Raw genomic sequence first — 25,786 nt, forward strand, 5'->3', positions numbered from 1 at the left:
AAAGCACTGGAACAGATGAAAATGGGTTACAAACACAATATTGTGAGAGAAATCCATGTGAGAATTTTTACCTTTATCTATTTTGAATTGGTGCTTCATAAAAAAAGTTCAAACTGATAAAATCTAAGGGACAACCCCCCCCCCCCCAAAAGGGTTTGGAATTCCCGAGACACATCCCTCAGATCAACATCAGGAAATTGCACTTTAATACATATTTCCATTGAAAATGAAAGTAGAATTTAAAAAGCACTCCTAGAAAACAACACTTAGAGAGCAGAGTTTTGTCTAAACATTTTATCCAAACACAATAAAAAGCTGAGCGTTAAATTTAACAGAGATTTAACATTTTGTTGCACAGCAAAAACATTACAAGGATATTTTTTGCTGAATCTGATGATCCATTTATTTTGGTTTTATAATGCAACTGAAATATTTTGCTTTTACAACAAATAAGAAGCCAAACTGCAAACTGATTGCAAACATGAATTTAATACTCCCCATTCAAAAACATCTGTCGCTCAGTGTAATAGAACAAATAGTCGCGTGTAACCATTCAGCGTTTTAAATGTAATTCATCCACACTGCAGAAGTCCTTCAGTGATCCAAGTCCTGGTTCATGTGTTAGAAAAGACATTACAAACACAAAGGAAATCAGTAAAGAAACATGTCCTACGTTAAAATCAGGGAAATCACCAAGGGGTTTGGTTTAAAACATGAAGGACAGAAACACCAGCTGAGAAAGTTCTGCTTCTTTTCAGAAGAAACACAGGAAGTTTAAGACAGGAGGGCAAAGAGCTGCACAGCCAGCAGAAGAGCAGACATGAGTTCACCAAACATCTTCTGATTCAGGCTTTTGAATAATTTCTCATCTTGCACTTATTTTTATGGTAAAAAAAAATTACACACGTCTTTCTATTCCAGGTAATTTACTTCTTCAAATTCAACCCCCAAAAATCATTGTCATTTTGAATGATGTACTTTTAATATATTTTCAAAGTAAAACTTCCTTGAAAAATATTTCCACTTTCACTTGTAGCTAAATATAGTGTCCTAAAAAATAAGTTAACTCAATACATAATGAATAAAATTATTCTTGCCTTAACAATTTCCCCTTTATCTTGAGTCTAAAATTAAACAGAAATATATAGCACTTATAATGCTCCATTAACAAAAACATAAACTGCAACATCTCCAGAAACAGAAATTTGCCTCCATTTAACTAAGACTATATTTAAGTCATTTTGATTTAAAAAAAATAAAAGTCAAACTGAAAGAGAAAAGCCCCTTGTGCCCTCATTCATCAGCTGCTGAACTCTGTAAACCTGCAGGAATCATGAAGGAGAACGATTGAGGTTAAAACTGATAAGGAGGACAAGGAGCTGGAGGGAAGACGGGTCTGTGTTGTGTGTTCTTGTCCTGCGGCCTGTGCGGTCATCTTTGAAGTGAAGCTCATTTGAAGAAATACACTGAAAAAATAATAGAACACAGTCAATCCTCTGCAAGAAAAAAAAGGTCCAAAGGAAATGTTGCTTCGATGTAATTTATTCGTTTCTTACAGGTACTTTTTGATCTAAACGAAGTGGTCACGCATCACAAAAACAGTTTAAAGGTATTTGAAACAAATCACTTCAATTTTAAATATATATAGTTCTGCTCTGTCAACACAGCTAACATATATAACAGTGTAATAATATAATATATAACATATTTTAGACTCACAGAAAATGATTCCGACAAATATGACACCTATAACTCCCATGATGATCATCATCTGCAAGAGAATCAAACAAATAAAGAGATTTTAACCCTGGATGGCCTTCCTGGCACAACCCTTTTTCTATATCTGGGGTGGGGACCAGCACAGGGGGATTCAGACTTGGGGCCCATCCTTGGAATTGAACTGGATGAAGCCTGATTTTGCATGTGCCAGCCATACACTTGACCAGCTGAGCGATTCAGCTGCTAAACAGGATCCATACATAATAAAACATTTTAAAAAAGGGGCAAATGTCACATTATATTTCATAACCTTTTGATGAATGCATGAATGAAAATGTGGACAAGAACAAGCGGTCATGGAGAGATTTGAACACCTGATTACCATTGATTAACAAACAAATGCTGACATCTAAAACACACCGACGCATGCTTTTCTGCTAAAACACACCATAGAGTTTAGTAAACAATAAAACAGGGACCACTTTTAACTGCAGATTAATCCAGATTTGGTACACCGGTGAGTACATGCAGCAGCAGGATAAATTGAAAAACGAACAGTGAAACATTAGTTTTTTTTGGAAAACTATCACAGAGACTGTGGTGGTCTGAAAGATGTCAATGAACGTCCTCATAACTGGAGAAGCAGAAATATGCACACCACAAAGAAGGGATTACGTCACAAATCACAGCTGGCGCTTTAATCCCTGACCCTCATGGTAATCCAGATTGAGATTTCCCTTCTGCTCCATGCCGGTTCATCATACTCTCTTCCTTTCTCTCCTGTAAAGTAACCGTCCTCCAGGCTTCCTCTGACTGGATGAAACAGGCTGCAAACAAGGGGATTGACTGATGCTGAGACTAAAGGGTGAATGGATGGATGTATGGATAGATGGATGGATGGATAGATGGATGCATGGATGGATAGATGGATGCATGGATGGATGGATGTATGGATGGATGGATGGATGGATGGATGGATGGATAACTTCAGCGTCTAAAAACGAAAGCCATGTTTTTGTTTTTCCTTACAATCATTCATTGACACATTTCTATTCCATCACATTAATGAATTTTAAAGCATAACAATGCTGGGGCTCCCCAGTCCTGAATTTGTTTGTTTTATTCAAATAATTCAGATCATCAACATCATAACATCAGATGAGGAGGATCACGTCACTAAGAAAATACATATTTAAAAGACCAAATTCACAAAGAAAAACAACCTTTTTCTGAATTTTCTTTGCTTTGTGGCAAAAAAACACCCTGTGAAACCACTGACTTGTTTTTTTTTGCTTGCTGTTGAATGTGGACCATTGTTCTGCTGCAGAACCAAAGGGCTTTGGAGCCTGAGATCATGACATGGATGAAGGAAAGATGCTTTTTTAGAATTTTCTGCACTATCCAGGTCTTGAATCTGCAAAACATCCTCACACCATCATACTTCTTCCACCGTGTTTGACTGTTGCTCGTTTTCATTTGTTATTTCTTTTTAATACATGGTGTGCTAACTTTACCATTTACACACACATCCAGGGGGATAATGATGATGCTCATGAGGGTTAGAGGTCATGTCTGTAATGGATTTTTTTACAGCACGAATTAGCCAAAACGTCTCCACATGTGTGGAATAAGGTAAAGTTCATTTTTGCATAAGTAGTAGATGTCTTAATTTCAGTAACTAACATTTTGGGATTTTAAGATCAATCATAAACTCATTTTTTGAAAAATAATTCACCAGACTTGAGGAATAAGTTCTTATTCTGAGGGACGCCATTCATGAAGAAAGTAAAACTGTCCTTTTTTGCCTTAAAAAGTCCTTTTTTGACAAACGAACTGCCATGCCCGACATTTTACTTCACAAAAGGACTTCTTTAACAGAAACAGTTATTAAATTCTTGCCCCACCATTAATCCTGGAAGGTCTAGAAGTTCAGTCTGGTGTTCATCCTTCTATAAAACTGCACATAAACCATTCAAGAATCTGCTGGCTCTTCAGACGTTTCACTTCATGGCTCAGCGGCTCAATACATGACACCAGGATTGATTTTAATAGGCTGCAACTAACTAAGCAGATTAGTCCTTTGCACACATGTAACCAAACTGTAAATATTCAGTTATAATATAGAAAAAACAAACACATAAACCATTTTAAATACTGTCAGGTATGGTGGTGAGGGAATGATGGTATGGGTTTTGTGAAAATCCATCTGATCTGACATCAGCAAAACATTACTGCGCACACGAATGACTGTAAATGAAAAAAAGGACACATTATACTGTTCCACTGGACTAAACTACTTCTGTACATTAAACTGTGCCATATTAGATCTATGATTTATATACAGTGATGTCTGAGAAATCAATTTGGATCAATTTTGGATGTTTGTTAGTTACAAATAAGTGTCAGTTTTCAAATTGTAGTGAACTTCTTTAATTTCATGTGGGTCTATTAAATTGGTCATCGCTTCCATTTGAACATTTAGCAACAGTCTGGTTCACAATAAGAGCAAATGAATTTTTTTTCCTATACAGAGACACGTATGTTTACAAATCAGTGGAGCTCTGCTCTGGACGACGATTTATGGTTAAGAAACAGCAAAAGACAAAACTGAATTTGATTTTTATGTTTGATGTAAAAACTGAAACTTTTCTGCTTAGTTTTGGGTGCTAGCCCCAAACGAGTCATCCTTACATCATTCTAATCAGCAACATCTAGGTATTTATTGTTCCCAGAGGATTTTACACACCAATCCTCACATAATCCTCTCCCTGTCAATTTGTTACATCCCCTTGGAGAACAAACGTTTTGTTATTTTGCTTTGTATTTCATTAAAAGTTGATTGAAGTGAAAAAGGCGTTGTTATTTTTAACCACCTTATTTGTCAAGGACAGAAGCAGCATCTGGTTACTACCTTGCAGTTTTTCCACCAGTACTTGTTCTTGAGTTTGGCGGCGCTGCTCTCAAACTGGGAAGCTCCGGCCTGCAGGGCGTCCGCCCGGTCGTCCAGCTCCGACAGCTTCTGGTCCCTCTCCAACACTTTGTCCACATTCACGCGCATGATGTCCACCACCTGAGGTCCAAAAGCAGCGTGACTGCGGTTCTGCGTCATTGATCGTTCAAGGTTCACCGTTTGCTCACCTCATCAACCTGTGCCTGTGTCTGCTGAAGTCGCCTGTTGCTGGTCAGATTAGGGGCCGCAGCCGGAGGGCCCCCCTCGCCCTCCGGGGCCCCGGGACCTCCTGGAGCACCTGCTGCATCTGGAGTAGACCTGCAGCAGGAAAACAGACACAACAGAAGGGATCAGAAAAGAATTCCTCACTGAATAACGGAGGGTTACAAGTTCCTCTGACTGCAACGCTGCAACACACATCCTGGTTTATTTTTCAATAAGACATCGCGCCTTAAAAAAACTTTCAATAGTGTTTTTTTTTAAGATGTTGAAACTCAAACCCAAAAGAACACTGCCTGAAAATGTAAAAAGATATGCAATAGCGGCACTAATGAGATATATGTCATTAAAATGGCAACAACAGATAGATTATTTCCATCCTAATGAATAAATCAGTGAATTTACAAAACTGGCTAAATCTAACTCTAAATTTTTATTCTATTATTATAATGAGAAGGAATCTGTGCCAAGAAAAAAACAGGCTCTTGTAAACATAACTGCCAGTAAAGTTTAGTCACTTTGGGATTTTTTCCAGTAAAATTAATTTAACATGATTTAACCCTAAAGTTTAGAAAATTTCAAATATGAAAAAAAAATGGTGAAAATAAAATAATTTTGTTCAGGTTTCAAATTTATGCTGCTAAATTGAGTTTTTTCACACTGATTTACTAAAATACTGCAGTATTCCCACCCCCCTAAATCTTTACAATTCTTTAACATAAATAGCTGTTTTTAAAACAGACAGCTTTGTTGTAACAGAGTCACCAAAGTTAAAAACACACCAACAAGCAAAAAGACTGCAGGCTGCCTACCATGGATCTGCCTGCCATGGATCTAGAGCAGTTCTTGAATTTAAACCATCAACCCTAATCTGAACATCACACCCTCGCCACGTAGAATATAATTCAGTCATGAATTTATGGCTAAACCATAAATTCATTTTCCAAGAATGAAAGTCACTGTTTTGATTTTCCATTTAAGCGTTTCCATCTATAGCTCAACAAGCTGAAAATCCACAACACATATTTTTAATTCTAAATGTTTAAGTATCAAACGTTTAACTTTTAGACTCTAAATGAAAAAGTATTTCAATCCAGTGTTCAAAATATTCTAATTTTGCATAGATTGTTTCTGCACCACTGTTAAAGTTTGTTTGCTATTCACAATAGAAATGGTTTCTAATTTTTTTTTTAATGTTCACTGGATAAAAAGAAGTGATTTTTAGAAATAATACCATAACATACTCATTAGTTTATTTTTATTCTACAAACCAAGATTTTGACCTCAATGTTCAGAATGTTAAATATTGAAGACAACTTCAGTTTAGACAGAAGAAACTCTAAAAAACAGGAAAAATTTGAGTTTACAAATAGTAAAACAAATGTTTAGATTGTATTTCTTCTTTGTATTATAATTGTTTTCTGTGAATTTCTTTTATTATAATTCTGCTAACATTGATATGTACAACCCGCTCCACTTTCTTAGGCTGTTTCTATTACAGTGATTTCTTAATCGATCGATTGGTTAGGTGAGAAAAGCTGGACTCAGATTATCTGATGTTCATCACATTTGAGGGAAAAACACTTTTTCCATAAAAAGCTATTAATACAATACATTTTTCTGGGCAAATAAATAGAAGTTAAAAATGAATGGAGTGGTCTGAAATGTCTAATGTATGGAAAATGTAAACATAAACATAAAAAAAGAAGATAATAACTTTTTTTTTGTCATCTCTGGAAAGACAGCGGTTCCCTCTTTCTGCTCTCACGGACAGGGTTGTTTTCCGGAAGCAAAATGGAGACAGATTAATCGCTTCAGCACCAGCAGCATCATCATCAGCAGCCTGACTGAAGGATTTTAACATCTACACAACAACCCTCCCCCTCCCCGAGAGAAAAAAGAATTAAAATCCACTATTTGACCCTTTTCTAAACAAAAGCCTTCAATTTTCCAGCAATTAGTTTTTTTTTTACTTCATTCTGTTTGTTCTTCTTTGCTTCAAACTAAAAAAAACCACAAACACACACACACACACAAAAAACGATGTTAAATAAAATAAATAATTTCTCAGCTCTGTTGAGAAATAGCTTAGGTGAATCAGCTGGTCATTCTCAAGCTTTTTATTCAGTCAAAACAAGTTTCAGCCAAATTAATGCAGTGACCTCAACATAATTTCACTTTAACAACAATTAAATGTTAAATACTGAACCATCAAACTCAAGATTCCAAGTCTACCTGGATACAGATGGCAACTATGCATATATTTCTGCTATTGTTAATATTTTTTTAACAGTTAAATATCTTTAGTTGTACTCACATCTCAGCTGCAGGGGGATGGAGAGTATTAGTGAGGCAGAGGATGAGGAAGGTAGGACCGAATGAAGAAAAAAAAAACAGAAATTCCAACTATCAGTTATCTAAAAAGATCAGATCTCTTTTTTTAAATGTTAGTTTTTTTCCTAAAATTATTATTATTTTTAAATGAAGCAACTACATAAGAAGCAGCTGCGCAGTGAAAAAACAGCTGTCAGTCAAACTGAAGCTCCACCCTAAAGAGCAGGGACTATCGCGCAGGCGCACACGAAGCCCCGCGCAATTCCATCCTTCCATAAATCAGATTTATTTATAAGCACGTAAGGGGGTTTCTGCGCATGCGCCTCTTCAGGAGGTAAAAGTAGAATGTCTAAAATCCTGTCTAAAAGTGTCTCAGTGCACACAAACTTAAAAAATAAATTAATAAAATAAATGAGATCAAAACTTTATGAAATCAAATGGTTATACATGTAAACTAAATTAAATCAAATAGAATGCATCGTGAATTTGATATATAGACTATAACACATTTTAATTGATTTATATTTTATTAAGTTGAAACTTTTATTTTATCTAAATTTCTGATTTATTTCTTAATGATACAAAAATCTAACAAAAATTGATAAAAGATGATTGATTTAGCTAAAATTACAACAATTTAAAACAGAAAATGCTACTTTGTAAAGAGTTACAATTAAAATCAGAGAATGACCAGCCCATAGTTACTGTTGTAGTACTACTGTTAACAACCACTACAAGTGACAATTGATTTATAAATAAGTAAGAAAAGATTTATAAGAATAAGTAAAAAAAAAATCACCTTCAATCACAGTGAATGTTACTCTTTTGAATGATTCTGCTGTGTAATTTAGGCTAAAATTAAGATATTTTTTTCTCTTATTTGTTTCTGAAAGTTTGCACTTCTAAATGTCTTACTTTTGCTTCTCTTTTGCTGTGACAAATTCAGTGTCAAAGGTTCCTAACCATTTCAGTTTACTCTTTATGTCACAGGGATTAATGGAGAAGCTGTTTTCTGTTCCAACTCAGAATATGTCATTGTTTAAAAAAGTCACAGCAAAAAAAGAATTTTGCAAAAATAATGAAACGCTGGAACTTTATGAATTATTTTTAAAGTATTGTTCTTTTAAATTAAAATATGCTGCTAGCAGTTGTAGCCAAGTGAGATATAACTTAAAGTTCCCTAAAAAACAATACAGTTGTGTCTAAAAGGAAAAAAACACATACACGTTACTTTTACTGATTAAGGACAAGATCCGTAGTTTTTTGTATTTTTCCAAATCCTAAAAAATGGATTTACAGGAAGAAGTCCAGAGTTCTGCGAGGTTTACAACTATTTTGTTTACTCTTCCACTAAACATGATTCAAGTTTTGGAAAAAGGTTTTCTTTTATTCCAGGAGGAATATGACGACATATCTGGTAATTGAAGTTTTCCAGTAAAAAACACAAGTTTTTAGGACAATGAAAAAATAAATGAGGCACAATAAAACTTGTTACATGCGTATTTTGTGTATTATTATTATCATTATTATTATTTTGGGTGTTCATGGAACACAGCACTTTGAAGGCAAACGTGATAGTTGGTGGTTTAGAGTGGAGTGTGATGTGTTGACACAGTCCAGCTGTTTTCTCCAGACAGCTTCCTTTCTGCCTCCTCATCGATCTGCTGTGGGGTTGCTCGGCTCCTTTTACACCTTCATCAGCCCATAAAAGAGCAGCAGAAAGCGATCACTCTGAATGATTGCAGAGGCATTCAGGACACCAATCAATCGCTGATGCTGCTGGGAGAAATCTCACTGCAGGAGTTGGTGCCGTTATTCTTCTACATGTACGGAGATGTGAAAAAAGGCAGTTAGTTTGCACCACAATTCAAGAGGCATTAGTAAGAGGAAGACAACAGCTAAAAAAAACAGTAATTACTGGCCAACTCAAGACTAATGCTGGGATTTTGAAGGATTTTGTTGTGTTATGAGGACATATAAAACCTCCTTTTCCTCCCTTTACCCTTGTGCTATCCTAAGCACTTTAACATTGGGAGTTGGGTCATCTAGACCCACTAGACAGTGCACTGAACATTTTTTCTTCAATGATTTGTGATCTTCACTGGTGTCCATGGATTACATGAAATCTTTCCACCTTTATCCTGGTAGGATAACACGTCAATGTAAGGGTGGGGTCATCTAAGATAGCACAAGGGTTAATGTTGGGAGATCCTGCTGAGCTACTATTTCATGACCTCGCCTCCCCCCCCCCCCCCCAAAAAAAAAACACCACCTAAAACTTTCTTTAAAATGCATAAAAAGTTAAATGAATAATACTTTATCAGAAATTCTAAGATGTTTCTGCAATGTATGGACAAAATTATCCAAGAGATGTAAGTTGAAGGTAGCAGCTCTCCTGAAAATTAAGATGTCATTAAAAGCAGCACATACACTTTACAGGTGTGTCACTTCCACACACTTCATAGCATCATTAAAAAAGTTGATTTTTTTCACTCGTTCAGTTGAAAAAAAAAAAACTTTCAGGCTGACATGTTTCAAATGTTTATTCTGACATTTCTCATCAAACACAAATGAAAACAATTCACCAACAGGTTCTAAAGCACAACAGTCCCCGTTTTTCCTGCTGAGAACTCAACCTGCATGATTGGAGTCAACCATTTAGATTAGATCAAGAAAAAATGCCAATCCATATGTTTATTTTCAAATAAAGCACTTTCAGTCATTGGATATCTAGACGTTTTAGAGAACAAACAGACATTTAAAGTTTCACAAACGATTACAGAATGAATTGCTTTGGACTCAACTGCTAAACCTCTGACGTCTATTTTCTGTGATGCTACTGAGCAACGTTGCTGTGATGTGACGATGCTGTGGTGCAGCAGCGTCTGGTTGTGTTACAGATGTAAATGTTGAAGTGAATGTCTGAACTTCCAACAAGTGAAGAAGTGATGAAGCTGTGGAATTCACACCTCAAACCTCTAGCGGTTCCACTGAAGCTGAAGCAGATTTTCTCAAATCCCAAACATCTAACAGGTTGCTAAACAGAGTGATGTAAAGCAAAAAGAAAAAACATGAAGCTTGCAGCATTTGTAGATCAGTGCCATCATAATATTTTGCTTTTCATGCTGTAAAATATAAAAAGGCAAATTAATATGTTTACTTAAAAGCACAGACAAAAATAAATAAATACATACATAAATGAGTAAATAAATAAAGATAAAGTACTACGAACTGAAAAAGTAAAATTTTGAAGTCATTTCAGAAAAAAATAATTTTAGAAGCTCTTGTATTTTCTTGCCTTTTTATTCACTATTTTCAAACATTAATTTTGTATTAAAAAAACTGTCTTGTAGTTAACCTAATATATGTTTTATGAATAACAGAAGGTCTGTTTTCAAAATAAATTTCTGTTCCTAAAAATGTCTTATTTTTTAGATTCTTTTCAAGAAAAACAAGAAATATGCATCTTTAGAAATATGTGGTTTCAACCTAAGCAGCAAGTTTTAATCTTGTTTTGTGCTACTAAAAGCATTTATTTATTCCATCCTTGTCCCCACCATCCCCTTTTAAAGCTGCTCATTGAGGTTTTAACAGAGTGGTGATTATGTTATTGGTGTTTTGTGATTTTGAATTTCAAGTAACTCCAGACTTTAGTTTGTGGCTCATTGCTGGATGGAGACACGCAGACCTCTTTTCCTATTCTTAGAAAGCTGTAACTCATCCTCCTGATAGCTGAGATTTGATTTACTGGAGATACGATACGAAGCCCATCAAGACGACTGTTGTTGTGAATTTCGGCTATACAAATAAAATTGAATTGAAAAATACTCTTTACAAGCATAAAGGAATTATAAAATAGAAATATTTTTAAGTATTTTTCCCAGTAAAATGGTTAATACATCCTTTCCTATTGTCCAACACGTCGACCATCATTGTGTCCTAACCTTCTCCCCATTTTCCCTCTTTTCCTTACAATAAAATTTTAATTTCAAGCTTGACAAAACAACAGAAACAGCATTTAAAGACCTAAATTATTCACTTTTACTGTAAAACGTAAACATTGCCTCAGTTGAGTCTATTCATTGATATAGATTTGTACTGATACAAAGAAGCACATCAAAGAAGCTTCTGTTAAAATAAAATAGCAAATGTCATATATATATATATATATATATATATATATATATATATATATATATATATATATATATATATATATATATATATATATATATATATATATATATATATATATACACACACAGGTATATAATTTTTTCATAAACTGAGATTAATCTAAAATGCTGAGTACATTGTTTAAGGCAGGTTTAGCTAAAAAAAAACGTTATTGCATGTATTACTTGTTACCATAAACTCTCACAAGTCTCCACTGAAGAAGAGATTCTATTATAAAACCAAGCTTGACACATAAAAAAAAATCATTAAGACACATCATACTGAACCCTGTAGTTTACAGGAGTCCATGTAAAGTGCTTTCTTCATGCTGTCCTGCCTTAGATTTGAAAAAAAAAAAACTGTGCAAATGACCATTTTCTGAACTAAACAGAGAGCTCAGCGTGAATTCTGTAATCCATCCTATTTACAAATTCACACAACAATATTGCAAAATAAATATTTTCTTCGCCATCCAGTGAAATTCCCACAAATAACCACAGGAGGGCAGATTTCATAGATGCAGCATCTTTGCAAGAATTTCTCACATTGCTTTAAATGTTGACATCAAGTTCAGCTTTCTGGTTGGTGAATGATGTCACCTGCTGTGTGTTTGTGTGTCAGGGTTTCCTCCAGGACACCAGGGGGATGGCAGTGTTGATGTTGCAGCAGCAGTCGCTGCCCTCAAGGTTGGCAGTTAGAGGTGGCTTCTTCCTCTCCTTCTCCTCGCAGTCAGAATCCTCCGCAGTCAGTGTGACGAGAGGCGAAGACTTCCTGTGAGAAGCACAGATGATTGCAGCAGAATAAGGACAGCCAACAAGAGGCTTATATGAAAAATAAAACTCAATGTCAATGTTTCTATTGTTATAAAGGTTTATGTGTACACTCATCAGCCACTTTATTAAGTACACATGTCCAACTGCTCATTAACACAAATTTCTAGTCAGCCAATCACAAGATTCCTGATCTACTGGGAATGTCACCCACAACCATCTCTATAATGTACAGAGAATGGTCCGCAAAAGAAAAAATATCCAGTGTGCGGCAGGTCTGTGGGCAGAAATGCCTTGTTGAACCCAGAAGTCAAAAGAGAATGGCCAGACTGGCTCCAGCTGATAGAAAGCCAACAGTAACTTAGATAACCACTGATTACAACCGAGGTCTGCAGAAGAGCATCTCTGAACGCACAACATGTCCAACCTTGATGCAGATGAACTACAGCAGCAGAAGACCACACCAGGTGCCACTCCTGTCAGCTAAGAACAGGAAACTGAGCTACAAAAGACACAGGCTCACCAAAACTGGACAATAGAAGATTGGAAAAATGTAGTCTGGTTTGATGAGTCTCCATTTCTGCGTGTATCCATCCTGCCTTTAATCAAAGATTCAGGCTGCTGGTGGTGCAATGGTGTTGGGGATATTTTCTTAGCACACTTTGGGCCCCTTAGTACCAATTGAGCCAATTCCAATGCCACAGCCTACCTGAGTATTGTTGCTGACCATTTCCATCCCTTCATGACCACAGTGTACCATCTTCTAGTGGCTACTTCCAGCAGGATAAGGCGCCATGTCATAAAGCTGGAATCATCTCAGACTGGTTACTTGAACATTACAATGAGTTCACTGGACTCATGGATGAACAGCTGACAAATCTGCAGCAACTGTGTGATGCTGTCCTGTCAATATGGACCAAACTCTGAGGAATGTTTACAGTACCTTGTTGAATCTATGCCACCAAGGATTAAGACGGTTCTGACAACAAAAGGGGGTCTAACCCGGTACTAGAAAGGTGGACCTAGTAAAGTGGGCTGTGTGTGTAGCTCTAAAGAACAATCTGGATCCTAATTCTTTGGCTTTTTAAAGGATCCCAGGTTGTTTTGAATTAAAGATATTTTTCCAAATGTAATTTTCTTCCTCAAAAGAAATCCAGCATCATTAAAATGTCAGAATTTAATGATATGTACCAGAGGCTATGGTTTTAGCTTACACACTTTTTAATAAGAGATGCTGTCTGATGAAATTTAATTAAAGATGGCTTTGTTACCTGTCCCCACTCTGCGTGATGAGTCTCCTGCAGGTCTCCATTTGGACATCCAGGCCTCTCTTCATGGAGCACATCTCCATGTACTCATGCAGGTGACGGTTCATGTCACTCTTGGCAGTGGCTAGTTCCAGCTGACGAGAACACAAATAACAACCGCTGACGTTTTTAAAATTCTTATTATTTCTAACTCTGCTGATTTGAAGTGGTCTCACCTCTATCTGGTTGATGGTGTCGTGATATTCCTTCTCTCTGGACTTAAACAGAGACTCTGTGTCATTGATCACCTTCTCGATGGACTCGTCCTGAAGGCAGCGAGAAAACAGTCAGTTTGAGGCTTTGCTCCTTTTTGGTTGCAGTCATAAAAATTTTAACAGAAAACCTGGAAAACCAGCCTGTTTTTGGAGGCATAGAAATATAAAAACTAAAACCAAGGTAAAATAATTCTTTTGGGAAAATTGATTAAGATACAAAACTTTAAGGTAAATTAAAAAGAAATTGCCAGAAAAACGTATATTAGTAATATTCCAAAATGTGTTTGTCATAAATGTTTACATCGTTTTTAGCAGTAACTCAAATGGGCAAAGACCAAAATATGTATACACTAGAAAAAAACATTTTAAAAGCAAACTCTTCTACATTTAAAGTCCTTAAACCATTTTTAAAAAGTTCAGTTGTTTTCCACTGCTGTTATTTTAATTCTGAGTGATGTGTCGTCCTGTTTGTTTGTGAGTTTCCTTCCGGTGTTCTGAAATCTCTTAATCTGCTGTGATTTCCCTGCAGCTTCTTCTGGCGTTTCACTAAGCAGGTCAGTGGCCTTCTCTGCTGCTCAGCCACTTAAAAGGCTTACATTTCAGCAGGACAGGAGTGGCGTCTGCGTCATCAGACTCAGTAGAAAAAACCCACAAACCTGCTGCATTTAACAACCGCAGGCTAAAAACGGCTCTGTCTGCAGATCACTGAAATGGGACAGGGCCAAACTCAAGTATTTGAACTCAGGGAAAAGCCGAACAGGAAAACATAAACCATGCGTAAATGAAGCTGTATATCACTTTTATTTATTCAAGTTTTATTGACATTCCATGTCATTTGAGCAACAGGAATTACCCTTTAACAGTAAAAGAGACAGTTTTGTGCTTTTTAGAAAAACATTAACAGATCTATTTTTGAAAATTCTGCAGATGCAGGTTAAAGTTGGAGAGGATTATCTTTCATAAATTGCTAAACAGCAAGACCTTTTTTAGAATTCTTAACAACTTTTGAATTAGTTTGATTTTTTAAGCTGTGAGGTTTGACACTTATATTTACTTTTAGCACCTGATTTAGCGTTTTAAACTAGGTTTCTTCTTCTCTGATATTCCACACTTTAGTCAGGTGCAGGTTTTACTTAAGTTATTTTTTAACGATAATTTGTGTTTTTTGATGAATGTATGTAGCTTCCTTGAGCAGTGTCCAGTATATTTAGCTGTTTTTTTCTAATTTTAATGCTTTGGTTTATTAATTCATGATTTTAATGATCAATTTAACATTAATCATAAACATCATTTAACTTTTGATTGAAAATTTTACTTCTTCAAAAAAATATCGTTTTTTTGGTTTTATTTTAGTATAATTTGTCTCAACGGTTTTAAATGTTGATCAGAAAAAATTGTATTTTTTGCATAATTTAACATAATTAGCTTTTGATTGTTGATTATTTGTCCAATTTAGCATTGTGTTTACTACTACTCTAGAAACTATGTTTGGTATTTTCTAACTTTTAATTCATTTAAACTTTGTTTTTCTAATGAAGCCTTTAACATTTAACTGAGGAGTCTCATTGCAAAAGTGATCTGTAAAATTTGTGGTTATTGATATTTTTAACAGCATTTCCTTTGATATTTTTACCACAGGACAGGATTTTGTTCCATTTTTTATTATCTGAGCAAAATTATTTAACTATTTCTCACTTTTACTTTTAGATTGTAATTTATTCAAATTTTATTCTTTCCAGTTTTCAGAATAGTTTTTAAATATTTTTCTTTTTCTTGTCAGATGAAAATTTTAGAAGCATTTTTTCCCCCAATTTAAAGTTTAACAGCAGGAGCAACAATTTTATTGTGTAGTTTCTTCACAGCTGGTTTTAATTAAATTCTACTATGACACTTTTTACACTTGAATTATGTCAGTAGACATGATCTAGTCTTCATATTTCTGCAGGAAGTTTCCAACTTTAGTGGTAAATTGTAATCAAAGATAATGGAGAATTAAAACATTAGTTGAATTTTATATTTTTAAAGCAATAGTGGACTAAAGAAATCCTCTGACTCTTTTTCTTGTGCATTAATGTGTCATTGAACATTTTTTTCTTGTCTCATTCTAGAATCTTTATATCTAATAAGCAGTTACTCTTTTGCTCACTGAACCGACCCTTTCACAGGAATAAACTCTCTGAGTCTCTGTGTTCTCACCTCTCCCTGTGTTTCCATCCCAAAAGAGCATCCAGGAAAATCCTCCCACAGCAGAAGCGTGTCTTCGCTTTCCTCCCAGGCCAGACTGTCGCAGTCGTCCTCAAAGTCACTCTCCCTCCTGCACAGATATCATCCAACAGCTGCAGAGTTCTGAGCGCGCCTTCTGTGCATCTAACCGACATCACCTACAGCTGGTTCAGCATCCTATGCATCTGCTCGTTGATCTGATCGGCCGAGGAGCTGCTCAAGTCCTCCTTTTTGGCACCGCCTCCTTCGCTCTCGGACACGCTCAGTTCATCTCCGTCCCCGTCCTTCAGCGACTGCCCACTCCTGTTCCTGGTGCGGCGATTTAGAGAGGAGGGAGGCGTGGGCACCTGGCGGGAGAACATCTGTATGAGTCACAGCTGAGATGGGGATATTCATCACTGCAGATGTACCTGGAAGATCGGGATCACATCCTCACTGTTCCTCTGCTGGGCTACGTCGCAGAGGCGAGCCGTGATGTCGATACGCCGGCAGATATCCATGTCCACCTTCATGGCCTTTTCCTGGATCTTACTGTCCAGATCTGACATGTCCTGACCCCAAGAGAAAAAAATTCTCATAATACATATTTAAAAACAAAAGAACATCTGTATATGCGCAATAAAGCCAGTTTTATCAGGTAAAAATGTTTCGCTACTGTTTATGTCATCTCTTTTGCACAAATATTAGTTTACTTTTCCTTAGTTTGCACTATTTCACTGTTTTTATTATGGAAGTATATGGTGAATGAATATATATATTTTTTTGATTATAGGCCATTGAGTAGGTAATCAGCTGGTGGGTCACATGGTTGTGGGCGGTGACCTTAATTGACTTTATCTCACCTGTGGTGTTTTACCTGTGTAAGATGGAAGGGGGGGTGAGTTGGGTTGCCGTATTTTTTGTTGACCGCTTTATACGCTTTATACACTCACTACGCTTTGAATATATTTATTTATGTTACCTTTAATTACCCTTTTTTGTCACGATTAAAAGTTCAGGAAACGAACTTCATTATGCATGGTCCATTTTTTGAGCTCGAGCGCGTCATTCAATAACCCAGACCCACTATCAGCCTCTCAGCGACTGTTTGGTTTTGAAGTCGCTACAATGATGACTGACTTTAAGGACAATGGATATCTTTAGCTTGTGGAAATAAAAATAATGACAAAATAAAAACATTTTTTAACGATCATTTTGAAGAAAAGGAAAGCCTTACGTTGCTCATGAGTCCTTTAAAGAGAACAAGATCCGCTTTGAGCTGCTTCACTTTGAAAGCCAGCTCATCCTGACACACTTCACTCTCCTGCAGCTCCTGCAAACACCATCATGTCATTTTCTGGAGCCACAAACTGCACAAACAGATACAAACTACACTTTGATTTGCTAGTTTTGAACAAAAAGGAATAATACATTAATGTAGTTTACATGTTTACACGTATCTTCACTGCTTCAATTTACATTTTCATCCATTTACAGTAGACAAATCTGGAGGTAAACATATGGAATTAAAAATGACACAAGGATCCTCTGCTCTGCCAGCAACCTTTAAAAAAAGTGACTGATTGCAGTTAAATGTTTGTAATACCTGACAAGAGTTTTTATGCTAATCTAAATGGTTTAAAACTTAAATATTAAAATATTTTCCAGCATAAAGGGGTTTTAAAGTCATGAAAAAGAATCATAGAAGGACACGTCTCAGAAGGAAACGTCGACGTCTCCGCAGTAGAAGTGGAGTCTCTGCTAACTTTGGATCATTGATCTGCAGTAGCACCTCAAGTCTCTTGAGCTCAGGAACTGGAGGACATCTTTCTTTTTTGTTTTACTATAGCCGTATATTGGAAAAAGATTAATCAAACTTAAATGTTTATCTGTGGTAAAAACATAGAAAACATGGAGCCCAGTTAGTTTAAAAACATAAATAAAGGTTTGAATTGTTAACTCACCTCCTCAAGCTCTGCCACTTTCTCTTGCAGGTCCATTCTGGCTGTGCACTCTTCCTCCCATCTACAAACACAACATCGGGAGTCAATTTACTTGGAACAAAACAAGCAAAAACAATTACATCAAACTCGCCAGTAAAATGCTACAAGAACAAGAAAGTGTCTCGTCCTAAAACCGTCCATGAAGTTCAATTGTATTTGATTCCTCCTGTCGTCAGTGCGACCTGGTTTTATGTGTGATGGGATTCATGATGCTCTTTTTTCTCTCTGAAGCTGTAAGTGAAACCCCACTAAGTTTCTGCATGAGCTCCACTGTGCAGCATCGGGACTCCTCTGTACTCAGCATGACAGCAGACTCCAACATGCACAGCTTCTGTGGAGCTGATAGTGTGTTTGATTAGACATACATGAGAGATTAAAGTATTCTGTACAGATTATTTCTCTCAGTTTCTGAATCCACACTTTTATTTTTAAAGTTGTTTCAAGGATAGAAACATCTATAGAAAACATTTGCTCAAGACTCAATTGATCATTTATACTCCCTGTTTATTTAAGAACTGACTTCCAATTATTACACATTCAATTCTTTTAAATTAAAATAATTTATATCTGTTTGTGTTGATTTCTTAGGAGTTCATCCAGATTACGGTATTCAAAGCAATTTTTTATTTTTTTACAAAATTCCCTCCATTCTGATAAAACCACAGGATGCTGATTTTTGTCTGATCTCTGAGCTTTTTTTTTTGGTCTTTTCCTCATTTTTGAAAATACTCTGCATTCTTTGGATAAAAAACTTATTCCCAAATAATTTTCTTAATTTTATAATTGATCTTTGTAGTATTTTTGGTAAGGAAGGTGTGGAGTGAGGCTGTGCCTCAATTTGCTGTGATTTTTTAGCTCGTGCTGGTTTGCGGCGCCTTCCGTCCGTGAAACCAGGGTTCGACTCCGGGCTGCTCCCTGTTCCCTTCTCTACCTCTGTGCCGGTTCCAAGCCCGGTTTGAGAAGGTTGCGTCAGGAAGGGCATCCGGCGTAAAAAAACATTGCCAAATTTACCATGCGACTTGTTCGCTGTGGCGACCCCGGATGGGAGAAGCCGAAAGTGGAAGCATAGAATCTGAATTGCACAAACTTGCAAAAACTTAAGCAACCACTTGTCTTTAATTTTTCAAATAAATTCAATGTCTTTAAGCCTTCATAGCCCGGTTAGATACAAGCAGACTTGAAACAACCCACAGACAGGTCTGCTATAGTGACCAGTCGTCAAATTAGGCTGGAAAAAAATCATCATTTTCATTTCTTTTTGTTTTTAAACTTTTTAACCCTATCCTTAATAGACATTTTTAACGACTACAAATAAATTAAGAATATGTGCTATTTTACTTCCTCTGATGTTTGTAATCTTAAAGCTGCACTTGTGATGATAGTCAACAGAGGCAGCAACAAGCCTGAGCAATGAGATAAAGAAAGCTGATAATCAATATCAAACTGACAAATGGTTCTTCAAAATTGAAAAGGAAAAATAAAAGTAATTAGTTTTCCTTCCCCAAGTGGCAGCACATTTCCATACATATGCTTTTTTCTACATGATATAATTATGAAGGTGTGCCATTGATGATGAAGTGTAGGGGTCTGCTACCTGCGGCTCCACTGTGGCTCTTTGGATTTAAAACACGGTTTGAATAAATAATAAATTATTTAGTGAAGTTAAGCACACATGTGGCAGAATTCCATATAATTATTGCAATTATGACATGTTTGACTTGGTTTCCTTGCATTTTTTATTCTAGTAAATTTGCTGCAGCAGAAGGTTTTTTTATTATTTGACACAGGGTGTATTTTATTTTGAAAGTAACGTGTGTGTGCTGCTGTCAAAAGTAAAGAAGTTAAAGTTGTTATCAAAAACAACACTTTTATAATTTAATCATTGTAAATTTTAAAAGCAATATTTTATAAATCAATAGCTTAATGGCCACATAAACATAAACAAAGTGGATTTTTCTTAAGGGTTAGGCAGGACTTTGCAATTCTTGCTGGGTTTTAGTCTTTATTGAAACTGAAGACCAAATGTCTCTTTTGGCGTTAAAGATTGCAGACCCCTGACCTAGTGGAAGAGTGTCTGCCCTGAGACTCAGAGAATGTGGAGTGAATCAACAATTGAGTTTCTAAAATTTTGAAAATTAAAAGTTATGGTTGGAGGCAAACATCCTCTGCAGTGAGTTGGCACATATGGAAAGTGATCAAATCGGAGCAAAAGACTGTGACATCAGAGGTTTCATCTCCAGTGTTTTGTTCAGCTTTTTGTATCCAGGAGGAGCTGCTCATGCTGAGCTGTGCAGACAGCACCGAGATGAGGTTCTGCAGTTCATGATGATGAGGATGTCAGTGCCAGTCTGACGCTGCAGAAGCTTATTTGGGACAGACAGTGCGTGCACACAGGCAGGGGGAGAAGGACTACCGAAAAGAAAACAAGAGAGGGGACTCAGAAAGATGGAGGGCGACCTGTGAAGAGATGTAGAGGCAAATAAAGATGGATGACGTGGAGATGCAGTGGAGGGTGTGGAGGGTGACATCACTGCAGGCCCGTGCTGCATTGCAGGGCCCAGAACATAACTCAGCAGGAAGGTGGAGGAAGCGAGGAACAGCGAACTGGATGAGCAATTTTTAGCATTGGTTTCACAATCTTTTTGTATCTTTGTGTATGTTTTTGCACATCTGACATTTAAACGCTTTTCTGTATTTAGAAAGACAAACAATATCAGACTGCTGCAGCTCAGTTTATGATGCATTTAATTTCCTTTCAGGACCGACATCGACCACATTTATTTTGAAAAAAGGCGAAACTGATTTTTTTCTGCCAAATTCTTCACAAATAAACATTATTCCACATACGAATATTCCCCAGGCGTTATTCGCCAGCGTTTTTCGCCACGTTTTTTGTGTTCACACCCAGGCGATTTTCGCTGACGATGAGCCGAGAGAACATGCAATTTCATTCCCTGACATTAGATGGCGCTTAATGTAAAACAGAAATACTCCTGTACACAAGGTGGCGCTGCGCAACTTTACGCTTCTTAAAGTCGCTTTTCACTCAGAAGAAGAGAGCAAGTATTTACACGCTTGTCAGAATCATACAAAGAAAACATGAATATTTCAAGCACCAGTTGCTCCAACTGGTGCTTGGTTCGGGGATATTTTAGAATGTCCGTCATTATTTCTTCGCGGCTGTGTAGACGCTACTCGGCGTCTATCTTCTTTGCTTGTATGTGTGCTCAGCAAGGCAGTTTTGTGTTTGAGCGCCCCCAAGTTGTGATTTACTGTAACTTCAGAGGCTCCAGACACGTGTGCAAAAGCGCTGTTCTCATTGGTCAAATAGATTTCGACGCGACGCGTCAAACCAAAAAAACGAACCCGAGGCGTTTTTTAAAAAGTGAGGCTATGACGCGTGGCGTTTTTTCGCGTCGTTGTGCACACTCACTTTGGTGCCCTTTGTTTAGTCACGAGGCGTTAAACGTAGGCGAAAATCGCGGGCGAAATTCGTCCCGGTGTGAACAGGCCTTTACAATCAAAGACAGATTTACTGGACTACATTAATATTGGGAGCTTGACTTAATTCAAATAAATTCAATTTTTATTTAAGTAGCCCAATATTTACAACATTAGCCATGGGATTCATACCAGTAATTATATAATAAACATGAAATCATAATGAACATGAAGTCAGGACTCAATAGGGAATAGCTAAACTATAAGCAGACTAGGTCAAACTGGGCATCCCTGCCCTTAGACCCTCTTTCTCTCCTGCTCGACTAGAGACTCGCTTTTGTTGAGCCGCAGTGTTTTGTAGGGACTGCTAAAGTTTTTATTTACAATCATCCTCTTTTGGACATTCAGCTCTGGATGAGCAGAACAGAACCCAGAACTGCCCATAAAATGAATTAGCCGCAGTTGTCAGTTAGCTATGTTTCAAAGGGGATGAAAAAGCATCAGTGCATCGGCAAACCAGAGAGAGCAGTCAAACTCGCCAATAAATGCTACAACGCAACTGTTTGTTGACGTGGTGCTAAACCGTTTCCAGACAGATTCAATGCTTTTGAGCAACAACAACACTTCTGAGTGTAAAGCTGGGGATGAGAAATACTGAAGCAGTTTGACTCAGAAGTTCTTAACTTGATTTGGTTTTAGAGTCAAGACAATTCTATTCAAAAAAGTTTTTTTTTCAAAATTACAAAATTATAAAACAATTTTTAGTTGGTTTTGAAAACAATGTATGAAGTTGAGTCATAGCATCTGGACTTAGGGCTCACTTTATTGGAAGTTATATTGTTGGGGCATGATGGACAATATATAAATAAAACTCAGTTTAAAATAGCATTTCTGAGTATTACTTTATTCAAATGGTTGTGAATCAGGAGCAAAAATGTAAAAACCCTGTAGCAGCGACGTAGAAGCTACAATCGGCGGGCGACAAGCTCCCTGATCCGTTCATTGTCTGAGCTGGCATTTGGCTCAAAACTGTACAGTTGGATTGCTCCAGTTTTGTTACACTGCTAATGTTAAGTATGTAGGGATTTAAGCTAGCGTAAGTGCATGTAAACAGATGGATGATGGGAAGTGGGGCAGGGTTTCTCCACGCCAATAGTTTTTCCCAAAACCTTAGAGGCGAATTTCTTATTAATACTCCTGTTGCTCTGCAGAAAATATGTCCTAGAAAGGACACAGGTTTATTGAATTTGGCAAAAAAACAAAACAAAACAATAATCATAATTAAAGACCACTGAGAACCTTCATCAACTTATGAAAACAAATTTCACAAAAATAGTGAGTTACACTCAATAAAAGAGGACATTTTCATTATTAAAATGATAAATTCTTACATTAAAAACCAACAGAATCCTTATTTTTATCTTAAAAAACAAGAAATTGTTTAAAAAAATACTAGTCTCATGAGTCAAAGTTGCATTTCTATAGATAAGTAAATGTCTATTAATCGATTTAGTTATTTGTAGCCTCTTTTGAGTCTCATCTGGACCAGTTTTGGCATTTAAAGTTTAAATGTTCCATCCACATGGCACTCCAGCATCTGTTGCTGCATGCAGCTACAGGTTTCTTACCTTCTCTTGTACTCATCCCTTTCTCTTTTCACCTTGGACAGAACGTTGTAAAGAGCCCGGATCTCAGGTGTGATCGTGTCGACCTGGACTCCAACTCCATCCTGGTGCATCCAGGGGAGCCCGGGCCCTGTGACGCACGGTTCCCGCCCCGTCCCAAAGCGGCGCATGTGGTTGAAGGTCCAGGTGGTTTCCGGGTAGAAGTGTTGCGCTGAAGAGGGGGGGTTGTTGGTTTTTGAACTGGGAGGGGGAGCGTTGAAGTTGGTTGGTGGGGCCTTGCCCGGACTCTGTGCCGTGTTGACGGGGTCGCCGGGCATGATATGGTTGGAGTTGGAGTCCATCATGTTGACGTTATTTCCACTCAGGAACAGTGATGGAGGTTTAAGGGTGGGAGAGAGAAACCCCCCAGGAAGGAAGGGTGAAGCGTGATAGGGCGGAATAAGACTAGCTCTGGCTGGAATGGGCCCAATAAATCCAGTCTGGACCCCCATATCTTTGGTCTTTGGCCTCTGGAGCCCCTCCCCTGTGATGTTGTCCTCCAAGGCCTGCTGCAGCTGCTTCTCTAGAACCTTGTTCCTGCGCTCCAGCTCGTGCACTTTCGCCAGGAAGCAGCGGAAGCGCAGGTTCAGGGTCTTCAGCACGCTGATGTTGGATCCCAGGTCGTTGCGCAGCGCCGCTGGGGGCACGCGGCGCAGGGGGCTGCTCAAGTGCAGGTACGCCGGGGCAGACGGAGGCCAGGCTCCCAAATCCAACCCGAACCCATCCGGCCCGAATCCCCCGTGGTCACCCAGGAAGTAGCTCGGTTCCGGGTCACTTTGACCCGTCATGTAGTGATGCTGCGGATGCGGAGCCAGGAAGCCGCTCTCCCCGAGAACCGGATTCATGCTCGAGTAGGAGAATCGGAAATGCTCAAAGTCCGGCATGAACTCAGACTTACGCAGTTCCCCTCTGCAGCCGGTGACTCAGAGAAACTCGGATAAACCAAAACTAAAGGAAGATTCAGGGACCTCCCTGAATGTTTCTCCTGAATTGTCTTCGCAGATCAGAAAAAATTACAGCCAGTGAAAAATATCTTCAGTGCCTCGAAAAAGCAGTAAACAACATCCAAACAGAGCAAACTGCTGCAAACCTGCGCTGACCCACAAAATGCTGCGCACAGCTGTAGCCTGCAGCAAAACAAACCAGATTATTTGTCTTAAAAACGCGAACCTTCATAAAAACACGCTCGTTATGACGCACATCTAAAGATAAACGGAGCTGCGTACCTGGCTGACAGGAGGAATCACTCCGATCATGTGGAATCGGTTCTCTGAAGACGCAGCAGTGAACTCAGGAGGACTGCGGCTGCAATTTACCGCAGTGACCATAGGGGCGCACACGCAGCTTTACTACCGTAACAGACGCAGTAAGAGAACAACTGCATTTAAATAGGATTTAGCAGAAGGAGCTGCGCGTGCTTCAAAAGCTGTCATCGCGCCTTGGGATCTATACGGAAGCTTTTTTCTCTCACAATTCAAAGTGAAAATAATGCTTTTAATTGTTAGTCTGTTGTATAAAATATAAGCTTGTAGAAAAACGAAAATTCAAGTTTTCTGAAAGGTTTCCCGAAAAGTCTTCAATTCCGCTGTTTCAACATTAAATTTTGCAAATATGAGAAGTTTTACTCAAAATCCCACATTAAGTTTAGACAAAGACCAGCACCAATCTTTTACAAATGGAAACACTATATAATCCAGGACATGTCCGTCAATAATTTGTTTTATCTTTTTTTTTAACTTGTCCTGTCCAACAGCTAAGCAAACCATGATGAGAGCTGAAAGCCTTTTGTGTTGGACATATTTTACTTTTACAACAGGTGTTATGAATCTTATGATACACCAGATGTATATTTAAATAAACCCCTTTTGGAATTTCAGCTAAACTTTATTCATGTTAATTATATTTGTAAATAATTCTTTCTGGACCGGACGGAAAAGAAAAGGAGGAAAGAAGAGAGAGGGATGACAGATAGTGTGTGTGTGTGTGTGTGTGTGGGGGGGGGGGGGGTAGAGGGGTGATTATAGTAGCAAGGGTAAGTTCATGAAGCGTCAGAAAGCAACAAGTTACTGGAGCTTTATAATCACAACTGACAGGTTAAGATGCATGACAAATCGAAAATGGGCGGGGCCTGTCCACACACACTCAAACGTGACAAACACACCTGTTGGCTCCAAAAGTGTTTGCACACAAACAAGTCTATATGGGCATACTACCACTAACATTCACACACGCCTACTTATGCATTCAAGCTAACACGTGAAACATTTCATTCAGCCACGCAAACTGTTTGTGCAAAGGTGAGTTAGCACCTGGTCTCGAGTGAGTGTTTATGTTCTTCTGGGGTGGATGTCAGCGGGACCGTACAGTAACCCGAACCGTAGAGCAGCCTCCCCACCGCGCCCAGGGGGCCCAACGAGGGCCCCGCCCCAGGGGGACACCCCAAGCCCCAGACAGGCGGGCCACCACCACCCAGGATTCCTGAGCATCCCCCAACCCCAGGCACGAGTCAGGGCCCCCCAGGGAAGACCCGCCCAGGCCACGGTTATTCCAGGAGAGAGCAAGGCAGGGGACGGCCCCCCCACCCAGGAGGAGGACGCCCAAGAGGAGCGAGGGTCCACAAAGGGTGTTATAAATATGGCCCGACCAGGCTCACCCGCAGATGGAAAATATGAAGAGGACCAGAACCCACACCACCGGGACACAGAATCCTCCAGGTTCATATGTGGTACGATCCCCGGCTCCTTGCCAGAGAGCTCTGGGATCCCTCTCCCTGCGTGGAAAGAAGG

General features: G+C 38.2%; 2 protein-coding genes across 3 annotated transcripts; both read right to left on the reverse strand.

The window, feature by feature from the left end:
• Positions 1–470: 470 nt before the first annotated feature.
• LOC101164413 (vesicle-associated membrane protein 3-like) lies at positions 471–7,446 on the reverse strand. Of its 2 annotated transcripts, XM_020707159.3 has the most exons (6): positions 7,206–7,437; positions 6,606–6,646; positions 4,858–4,987; positions 4,631–4,789; positions 1,720–1,771; positions 471–1,466 (listed from the first exon to the last, which is right to left on the reverse strand). In XM_020707159.3, the coding sequence occupies exons 2-6, from the start codon at positions 6,617–6,619 to the stop codon at positions 1,450–1,452; spliced, it is 372 nt and encodes a 123-aa protein (XP_020562818.1). In that variant the 5' UTR covers positions 6,620–6,646; positions 7,206–7,437; the 3' UTR covers positions 471–1,449. The 2 variants fall into 2 exon arrangements, with proteins under 2 accessions (XP_020562818.1, XP_004074099.1); XM_004074051.5 differs by lacking the exon at positions 6,606–6,646 and having other exon boundaries at positions 7,206–7,446.
• Positions 7,447–9,747: 2,301 nt separating this feature from the next.
• LOC101174605 (non-homologous end joining factor IFFO1) lies at positions 9,748–24,333 on the reverse strand. The gene is made up of 10 exons (XM_023960037.2): positions 24,227–24,333; positions 22,965–24,127; positions 17,857–17,917; positions 17,130–17,225; positions 16,324–16,464; positions 16,076–16,260; positions 15,887–16,004; positions 13,652–13,741; positions 13,440–13,570; positions 9,748–12,169 (listed from the first exon to the last, which is right to left on the reverse strand). The coding sequence occupies exons 2-10, from the start codon at positions 23,882–23,884 to the stop codon at positions 12,016–12,018; spliced, it is 1,896 nt and encodes a 631-aa protein (XP_023815805.1). The 5' UTR covers positions 23,885–24,127; positions 24,227–24,333; the 3' UTR covers positions 9,748–12,015.
• Positions 24,334–25,786: the final 1,453 nt, after the last annotated feature.

This window comes from Oryzias latipes, chromosome 11 (assembly GCF_053564925.1).
Source record: "Oryzias latipes strain Hd-rR chromosome 11, Olatipes_Hd-rR_3.1".
In the NCBI taxonomy this organism is placed as follows: Eukaryota; Metazoa; Chordata; class Actinopteri; order Beloniformes; family Adrianichthyidae; genus Oryzias; species Oryzias latipes.

Excerpts from the sequence above, each read along its gene's own strand:
- LOC101174605 (XM_023960037.2), bottom strand. The coding sequence starts at position 23,884 with ATGCCGGACTTTGAGCATTTCCGATTCTCCTACTCGAGCATGAATCCG. Across the intron at positions 17,226-17,856 it reads AAGTGGCAGAGCTTGAGGAG|GAGCTGCAGGAGAGTGAAGT; the intron begins GTGAGTTAACAA and ends TGGTGTTTGCAG. Across the intron at positions 13,742-15,886 it reads GGATGGAAACACAGGGAGAG|GACGAGTCCATCGAGAAGGT; the intron begins GTGAGAACACAG and ends CGCTGCCTTCAG.
- LOC101164413 (XM_020707159.3), bottom strand. Across the intron at positions 4,790-4,857 it reads CACAGGCACAGGTTGATGAG|GTGGTGGACATCATGCGCGT; the intron begins GTGAGCAAACGG and ends TTTGGACCTCAG. Across the intron at positions 1,772-4,630 it reads ACTGGTGGAAAAACTGCAAG|ATGATGATCATCATGGGAGT; the intron begins GTAGTAACCAGA and ends ATTCTCTTGCAG.